The following is a 10,016-nucleotide window of genomic DNA, read 5'->3' as shown; positions in this document are numbered from 1 at the left end:
TAATAATAAAACTGAAAATATATATTTTTTAAAAGAAGTAACTGAAATAAAATATATAAAACACAGGCCCGATGGTAAAGGGATTTTAAAAGAAACAAGTTGCTCCCAAGCATAATCAAAATCATCAACCTTTCATTATTGGTCAGTCATTAACTCAGCAGGTTAAAAAAAAGAAAAAACAGCTAACAACAGTGGTTAAAAGCATCTGAGCCAATACAAAGTACCCAGACTTGTTGTTTAGGTGGTTTGTCCTTGAATAAAAACAACAGTATTATTGCAGATCTCAGCACTTGGTTGATTGTTGTGGTAATGCGTTGTGTTGAAAGTACCACAACTGTTTATCAACTGCATGCTGCGGCCACCTGAGGGAAGGGAGGTGGTCATAGTGGAGTGCGGGGGGGTGGGGTGACAAGGCAAAAAAACAACCACAGATTGTCAACAAATGCTTGAGCTAAACACCTGCTTCAGTGTGTGTTTGTTATGGAGGGGGGGGGGGAGATTAACTTGTTCACAGGACTTCTACCTTCATCTACTTATGGGACTCATGATGGGGTGTCTCATGTCTGGCCTCTTGTGGAAGCTCAGCGTAACAACAGCTTCCCGGTTAAAAACAAGTGCATGTAGTGTTTTTACAAATGAAGTGAAGGCTAAGGGGGGGGGGCACCGCTATGGCACACAGCCGTGGTCATTGGCATGTACAGGAGAGACGTATGGAGTGCAGTGTTTGATGTGTAAATGCACAAACATTTACATGTCAGTGTCATGTTGCCATTCATTATGTACACGCTTCATTGTGCTTCTCATTATGATGATGCAGGATGTTCCCAAGTTTGATCAGCTGATCCACGACTCCCACAAGTGTGAGTAGAAGTGTTTGACCATCTGGTTTCCAGTGTTCAGTTTGTGAATCCCCAGCCTACAGAGTTATAACAGTGCCGTCCTCCTCCAGACTTCGCCTTTCAATGGCTCTGTCTAGGGACGGCGTGGTCGAAATGGCGTTGCTTAGGGACCCACTGCTGCCGCTGGCTGGCAGGGTTCCATTGCCGTTGATGGAGAGGGTGGAGGTGGAGGTGGCGCCAGTGCGCAGGTTGAGGTGTGGCTCGTAGCGAGGCAGCGAGGGCATGCTGTAGTTGGACGGGGCGCGTCTGATGGGCTCAGCCTCGCCGCCTGCCTCGATCACCAGGTCCTCGTCGTCCTCGTCGCTCTCCAGCTCCCCGACAGGGAAGTTCTGGATGATGTGCGACGGCATGGAGGCCGGGGCACCGCCCCCCCCGTGCGATGAGTAGCCATAGTAGCTGGCACCACTGTCCGACGAGCGTCCTGAGCTCCCAGACGCCGCGCCTCCTCCTCCGCTGCGAACGACATTGTTCCGCTGGTTTGCAGGCTTCACGGTGATGATGAGGTTATGACTGTTGGCGATCATCATGTCCGTCACCTGGTCCAAAGACTTCCCAGCCACCTCGATACCGTTCACCTCCAGCACCTCATCGTTGACTGCCAGCAGGCCGGTGCTCTCCGCCAGCCCGCCAGGCACCATGCGAGAGATGAATATCCCCGGAACCTTCTCCAGGCCCTGTGGAGTGACCCGTACGCTGGAGCCATCGCGGATGTAGAAGCCCAACGGCTTTTCCTGGCCGTGCTTGTACAGACGAACACGTCGGTGCGTCTCAGGGAGGATGTCCACATCGATGATGGAGGAGACGGGGCGGAAGTCCCTCGGAAGGCTAATGATCACTGGTGGTTTCTTCCTGTTGGGGTCAGGCCGCAGAAGAACGGCCGAAAGCACCGTGTTTTTCTTCCTGGTCAGCGAGTTGGTACCAAACGTGTAATCAGCTTCCTCTGCAGAATAAAAGTAGAGAGGAAGTAGAGAAAGAGAAGTACAGATGAGGAAGAGAGGGCAAAGATGTGACAAGGAGACAGAAAACAGGGAAACAGTGATAGTAAGAAAGGGAGGAGAGAAACAAAGAGGACATGCATTAACAAAAGTTGGTAATTTTCCATTAACATCTAACTGTTCTAATTTCACATCAAGACGTCATTCAGGCTGACACTCTGTTGCATCATGTAGTTTCAGGAGAACGCAATAGAGCAGCTCTCAGCCTGAGGCATCCCTGCAGGGTGTCTGTGTTAAACACACAAAAGACATTGAGTCCTAGAACTCCCCTCAGGTCATACTCATGCAAAATAAGATTTTTTTTGGACTGGCTAGATGTACGGCGACCAGAAAACTACAGTGAGTTGTTAAAACCTTCCTTTTTAGTCAACTCTGTGTACACAAACCATGTTCTCAATGTTTGAGTTCATGCATACAGCATGAACTGGTGATACTTTGAGCAAAGTTTCATGTTATGTCGAGCCTATTTGGTGTGTTTAAAAATAGTGATTTTGATGCTATCATAGTGCCCCTAGCTCTCCCATTCAAATGACCATTTGACCCAAAACAAAAATACGTTGAATCTTAAAAGTGGCGTTTCTGTCCTACTTATGCTTTTAAACGAAAGTTTGACTCAGGGACATTCTCAAAAGGACCCTAGGTTGTATTTTGACAAGTGTAACACTTTAAAGGTCCCATGACATGGTGCTCTTTTGATGCTTTTTATATATGCCTTAGTGGTCCCCTAATACTGTGTCTGCCCACCCTGATGCAGAATTACAGCCTCTAGAGCCAGTCCCATGATGAGCTTTCCTTAGTATGTGCCATTTCAGTCTGTAGCTTTTAAAGAGGAGAGAGGGGGGCAAGGTGGAGGCTGGGGGTGTGGCCTTGACCAACTGCCACTTTGCGCATTTGAAAGCCATGATGTCTCTCTCTCATGGGTGGGCCAAATTCTCTGGGCGGACAAAGCAGAGAAAAGGGAGGTAACCTTGCCCCTTATGACCTCATAAGGAGCAAGATTCCAGATCTTTAATTTTCTCAAAGACAGAGCAGGACATCCAGGGCTCAGTTTACACCTTTCACCAATTCTAGCCTATGGGGGACCATAGGCAGGCTGGGGGAACTCATATTAATGTTCCTCATTAAATGAAATTGTCATGCCAATTGGACATTTAACTATGCAGAGGCACAATAATGCTAACCATAACCCATAAGGTTTGGATCATTAATTTGAGCCTGCACCCTTCCCACTCGCTGACGGCTGACCCTTGGCCGGTGAACATAAACGTTTACAACATCCATCTCTTCCAAAGTGTAAACTGAACGGAGACTGAGCGTCTCCTCCATCGAGCTGAGCCCCACACCTGCAGCTTCCTCTCTGCTGGAGGTGCTGATTCAACTCCTTCCTTCTGCTCCATTCTCACAACTACATACAATGTTTGTTTCTTATTCTGTAACAGATGCAACTTTAAATGTTGCAAAGCACCATACTTGTGACAAAAGGACAATTACAGATTTTTAAAAATACTTAATGAGTACATTACACAAAAACTAATTTATTACAGTAACGAGAGTAAATGTAATGTGTTACTTACACCCCTGTTAACGGTTTCCCTGTTTTCTGTCTTCATGCTAAGCTTACCATCTCCTGGCTGTAGCTTCAAATATAACAGACAGATAAGGCAGTGGTATTGGTGGCCAGGTTGGCTCAGTGGTAGAGCAGGCGCACATATACTGAAAATATACATATACCCAAAAATATATATATATATATATTAAAAAAAAGATAGTGGTATTGGTCTACTCGTCTACCTCTCAGCGAGAAAGCGAATGTGTATGTTTTTCCCAAATGTCAAACTACTTCTTTGGTTGAGATGAGAGACGAGAATGGGTTTGATATAACAAAAAGGTCAGATTTGAACCAAGAATATGGTCCCACTTTAGCTGCATGTGTCACTGGGATGCCACAAAACCCTGCACTTTTTAATGTAAATTTTAAGGTGTGTGTACACTGTCAACCTGCTATAGACTTTAACCTATTGCTGAAATTAACACAACACCATGGGCTGGCCAGGTAAGATGGTGAAAAACTAGACCTTGGCTCCCTAATACTTAACCAGCGAAAGCTAAACATTAACATCCTTGTGACTTTCATACGATTTTTTGCCAGTTCCAAGCCTGCTACGTTGTATTTTTCTGGTGTTATTTTTAACATCTTTCTTCTAAATATGTCATCAACTTTTTCACCTTTTCCATATCTGTTTTTACAGCACTTTGTAATCTCTATTTGTAGATGAAAGTACTCTATAAATAAAGCTACTTAATACTTCTTCACTCCTGTCCCTTCCTCTGACTGCGAGTGTGTGTGTGTTTGTGTGTGTGTGTGTGTGTGTGTGTGTGTGTGTATGTGTGTGTAATCTGGGAAAATATCCATTCAGGTGGCTGATAAAGATTCTGGCTCTCAGGTTCTGACAGGTACGTACCCCACCACTCCCCTCTTCCTCATCCTTAAAACCAAAACAAAGGATCAATTGTCCCGAGAAAGAGCAGCAGTCTCCCGTTTCAGTTCCCATGAGGCACGAGTCTAGTGTATACACACACACACTTACTATATCTTTGCCAGCCATGACCTTATTGGCCAACTCCCCATGAGAAAAAATACACCAACAATAGCTTTATAAGAGTCAGTGAGGTCAACATACTGGAACACAAGTTGTATCATCCGAGCTCTGTTCCTACGCTTCGTTCTACATGCCTTACCCTTGCCATGCACATAAACACTGCCATAAAGAGGAGCGTTATGCAAAAAGGACGTACAGGTTGATGTTCCAAAGCACTTGCTCTCTTACACACACACACACACACACACACACGCAAACGCGTCGCCCTCCATGACAAACACAAGGGGTTGTACTTGCAGTGCAGTCACGCATGAGAGGAGGCGACGCTCCACATCTCATTTACCTCTTTCTAGACTTCTTTTCATCTAAACCATCACTCCATCTCCAGCATATGAAAGGTAAGACCTGACAATTGAGTTATATTTGAGCAAAGAGAATAGGACGGCCCCTCAGGGCCACTGACAGGCACTCACATGGCCGCACGCGCACACACACGCACACACACGCGCACACACGCGCACACACACACAGATGCTGTTCTGGCAGCAAATGGTATAAGCATGCAGCTATCTGACCACAGCATGTGTTAAGCCCACACACGTGGAAACAACATATGTAAGCACACAAAAGCAGGTATTCATTTACACACACACGCACACGCACACACACACACACACACACACACACACACACACACATGCATCTATACCATTTATCTCTGGTTCGTGATGATGCCTAAGCACTAATGAACAGCAGCATTGTGAGACCCAATACCCAGGAAAACCACAGCTACATTATAGCTCATTAGAGCACAGAAGCAAAGCTCTCTATCTCTTAGTCTAATTGGCTACAAAGGCCTACAGGCAAGCCAAAATAAACTGTAAACACACACTGTTCCTCATTTGTTAAAGTACAAATGACCTTATTTTGTTTCCACTTTTTTAGTTACACGCAGTACTCCAGAATAACACTAGGCCAATTGTCCCAGTGACACTAAAAATAACAGCTATGACAAACTGTAAAAAAAAATGTATGTAAGATAGACAACTAAATGGGCTGTAAACAGCTGATACCATAGCAACGAAAAGGTTCCTTTTGTGTGACTTTAATGGCGAGTGAGGGCAGCTGAGGCAAATGGATAGCATCAAGGAGGCACACACACTTCAATAGAGAAATGAAAAGACCAGGAATGTATTACACGATCACGATAGGATATATCATGATACTTATGTCACAATATATATTATTGCAATTTTAAACATATTACAATATTCTGCGATATATTGCAATTTATTGCTTTCCTCATTTACACTGATGATTGCCCCTGCTGACCTCACCAGATAAAGAAAAAAACTCGGTGGGCTGAAAAAGCAATTGATTTTTTATGCTTGAACCAAAAAAGTTAAATTCTTACGTTCAATTTATATAATAAGAGATTGATACTTGGCGTCTGTGTATCGATACAGTGTTGCCACGGAACATATCACGATACTATGCTGTGTCCATTTTTTCACCACCCCTAATGGGTATTCTATATGTGTTTGTCATCTCAGTTATTATGGCTGCTATATACGTGAGGAAAATAAAATAGTATTCACAAAAAATGTGGAATAATTCCAAAATCCTGCCTTACCGGACAAAGCGCTTTTACAATTTGCTTCTCATTCACCCATTGATTCATGGGAGGGCAACTCGGCGTTTTGTCTTGCTTTCAGCGTCTTGCTCAAGGACACTTCAGGACATGCAGACAGGAAGAGCCTGTGATCGAACCGCTAACCTTTTGAATAAAGGACAACCTCCTGCTCTACATCCTGAACCACAGCCACCCTATTCATTATTCATTTATTAAGCTAGCTTATTATATCTCCCACCATGCTATTGATGCATGCACAACTGTATGACCTCTGTTGCATTATGGGAATATCTGAACACTATTGGTGGTCTATCAATAAAACCATAAATAAAATCATCACAACTGGCTAGAGAAGAATGGGTGCTCGTGGTCAATTATAGCGGATGGGAAACAGCATGCTTACCAGGCTTTGGAACAATGTGGGTGTTAATAGAAACCTTTCAGGTCAGGTTGTTTTGCCTTTTTTCACCCGACAACCTGACGTAACCGAGCCAACACAACAGAGACATCTCAGCATGAGCCACAGAAAAAGCTGATTGGCTAATGGCTGAAGCTACAGGAGGTTAAGGCCTAATGATTGCTGCCTATTAGGGCTTCTTGATTATGGAACAAATCACAATCACATTTATTTTTGGTCAATATTTAAATCTTGATTACTTAACATGATTACTCATTAACTTTTAAAAAGATGTTGCATTTATTGAACTTGAAAAACAGTGAAACAAATCAAAAGGGAAAACACTTTTAACTGTGATTTTTTTTTCATTCAGATCAGTTTACTAGCTAAATTATTGTTTTTCTCGATTAAATTGTTTTTTTGATCATTAGGAGCCAAAAATCAAAATTTGATTATTGCAAAGCCACTGCCTACTATAAGAGAAAATGTTCCATCCCCTTTTTTGTATTAGGAATTCAAGGTTATTTGGTGTCTGATGTGTGGGTTTGCATATGTGTTGTGCATTTATAACTTCAACTTTATCTGGAAATACATGAAGCATAAATGCAACCAGAGAAAGTATGCAGCTGGTTTAGCTAATGATTCATGGAACAAAAATCAGAGGTTAACTATGTTGGTTTGATAATGCCAAGATTTTACAGGAATGTTGTTTTCTTTATGGGCCAATTACTATAGCAACAAATCAATGCAGGCATGAAGATCACATCTCTGTGAACTCTTCCACCACAGTTCTTTTACGAGTTATTCTCTCAAAATTAACTTATGAACTAATGTCCGTTCAAAAGGTACTCCCCTGATTTTAGAGACCAGTCAGTTGACCATTTGCTGAGCCCCACCCTCCTTAGTTAATTCTTGCATGCCATATGCCGTTTATAATAACAACAGTGGCCTATTCAATTTCCTGTGTAATGTTTTTTTTTTTAAATAATTGGTCCTAAAATCTGACTATCCATTAAAACGGACACAAATGTACTAATAAGCTGAAATTAGGTCGGAGAGACACTGGAGTAATGCTCTGGGTCATAACATAGATAGAAGAGATTATGAAATTTGTTGGCAACTATTTCTGTAATCAATTTTAATCAATTGAACTGATTTGTTGTTGCCGCCCTAAAACAATGCTGTTGGTTGCAGTTTGGGAAATTTTGCTGCTTTGATTTTGACCTCCGTCGCTTGTGAGTCCCTTAATTTTGATGAAGTGCAATACTAGATCACTGGAGTACCCCTTAAACTACTGCAGATTAACTCACCAACCCATGTTAGTTATGTCTAAAAGAAACTCTGTTGGTTGCCTTCGCCAATGCTTCTTATCTCCTCAGACCATAACCACGATAGAAGATACACCTGCAGTGTAACATACTTAAAGCATGATTCACAAACCCCGCACTTGCCATGGCTCTGCGCAGGTTAGGTATTCCAACTATGCAGTGGCCGCTTTGATTTCCCACACTTTGAATGGAGTCAGTGAGGAGCAAAGGAAGTGAAGCAATGGAGGAGAAAATGACAACCTAACACACATCGGACACACGCGGTGATGCTTAGTCATTCCTCTCTGTACTATGTCACACACACTCACACGCACGCACACGCACACACGCACGGGTGAACAACTAATGCATCTCTATCTTGACACTGAAGGGAGTACGGCAACTCTGCCTAAGGAGAGGAAAGCACTTGTGTGAACTGGCATTCATTGGTTGAACTCGTCATCTTCCTCAGTGCTCTATTCTTCACACAATCTGGATGAATCACCCTCCAACTCTGGACTTTGGCTTTAAAGTTGCCACCGTTAATGGCTCAGAATAAGAGGTATTTTCAGACATTCAGAACACAACTATTTACACCCTTATCTCTGTCTGTGACACCAACTACTGCTATCTCCACCAAAGAAATATTACAGAACATGTGTTTTATGCTGTAAAAATTCAAACAATCTACAAAAATGTATTACACAAGTTTATGTCTCTAGAGCCACACCTTTTTTCAGTGGCCATAAATATGGTTCCTTCTGCATTCACCTGCTCCAACTCTCATTAAAAACCCTCCTTCAGTAGCAGCTACACTGCTTACATAGTATTACAATTACAATGATGCAGGACAAGGCCCTAGCTTTCCTTGTAACATAATGATCCTTGACGACGATGACACCAACAATCCATTACTTCCTGGTACTTGTCATTCTGGGCGCTGCATCAGGGAAACCTGATACTGTGTCCAGGTGACACAACAGGATCAGGAAGGAGCTACATGAAAGTCATAAGTACTAACACTATCACTATCACTACTCCACTACTAAAACCTGTGTAATTACAACTAGAGACATATGGAGCTTACAAACAAGGTGACATACACATATATTAACCTGTGAAATAAATTGTATTGTCCGGAGACATGCCTAAGTAGTGGTGCAGCTCAAATCTTGCTAAAAAGGACTAGTCTTTATTTGTTTGTAAAGAATAATAATTGCTGTTTGAGTCCTGTCTTCGGTATCCAAACACAACACATGAAAAACACAGAGAAAACGACAAGCAGTTGAAGGTTGTGGTGTTCTGGAAACAGTCAGGTTTGTTGATGACAAGCCTGGATGTTCACCACAAAGCCGGTGCCACGGTGTTCCTGACACAGAACGATACAAGAAGAGGAGGAGGGGGGAATGTACGTGCGTTTCAATGTGAACTTGTGTCAAAACAAGAGATTTGAAACAGGCAGGAGAGACAGAAATACACCAAATACAGTGTGGAGAGAGAGAGAGAGAGAGAAGAAAGGAAAAAAGAGAAGGTGATAAAAAAACCAAAAACTTTCAAAGGAGTACATTCCCGGAGGGTTACTATTCCTGGTGTGGTGAACATACCTCCCTGGCACAGCCCAGATAAAGTGCCTTAATGCTGCTGATAAGACAGGGAGAAAGAAATGGAAGGAGGGAGGTCAATGGGAGAGTGCTGAGAGGAAACGACGAAATAGGATCAGCGAGAAAACAGAGAAGCAGACTACACAGTGTTCTGACATGGGTAAGGTGTGAGGGAAAGGAAGATGCTGTAGAGTCCTGTAGAGACAAAGCCTTGATGAGTAATTCACCTGACAATTTGAGGAATTACTTATTAAATCCATAATTCAAAAGACTCGAGTCCTGAACATTAGCCCGCTCCTAGGCCTCCTCATATAATCTCACTCATCAATTCTCTATTACACTCATCAGTTCTGCTTTATTACTCTGTCTTGACGGGAGCCATTTATAAAAGGGAATACCAAATCTAAAATCTACACTGTAGGAAAAAACAGCTTTCATAAACCAGTATGCAGTGTGGTATGCAGTGTGTACAAATTAACACAGTTTGCAGAATTAATGTTTTATTTGCGGGTCTACACTCTTGTACGGCACTTTTCTGTGTGTGTGTGTGTGTGTGTGTGTGTGTGTGTGTGTGTGTGTGTGTG

At 42.8% G+C, this 10,016-nt stretch overlaps 1 protein-coding gene and 1 long non-coding RNA gene across 2 annotated transcripts in view; one reads left to right on the top strand and one right to left on the bottom strand.

The window, feature by feature from the left end:
- LOC116692620 (uncharacterized) overlaps nt 1–10,016 on the top strand; it is a 22,561-nt gene that overhangs the window by 8,207 nt on the left and 4,338 nt on the right. Inside the window, exon 2 of the long non-coding RNA XR_004332740.1 lies at nt 2,846–2,856. This is a non-coding gene — a long non-coding RNA (uncharacterized LOC116692620). The remainder of the gene's footprint in view (nt 1–2,845; nt 2,857–10,016) is intronic.
- The window catches only part of pard6b (par-6 partitioning defective 6 homolog beta (C. elegans)), a 21,042-nt gene continuing 11,276 nt past the window's right edge, over nt 251–10,016 (bottom strand). The window contains exon 3 of the mRNA XM_032521055.1: nt 251–1,839. Coding sequence (XP_032376946.1) covers nt 917–1,839 — 923 coding nt within the window. The 3' untranslated portion in view covers nt 251–916. The remainder of the gene's footprint in view (nt 1,840–10,016) is intronic.

This window comes from Etheostoma spectabile, chromosome 7, assembly GCF_008692095.1.
Source record: "Etheostoma spectabile isolate EspeVRDwgs_2016 chromosome 7, UIUC_Espe_1.0, whole genome shotgun sequence".
Taxonomy (NCBI): Eukaryota; Metazoa; Chordata; class Actinopteri; order Perciformes; family Percidae; genus Etheostoma; species Etheostoma spectabile.
This window is presented reverse-complemented; position numbering and strand designations above follow the sequence as displayed.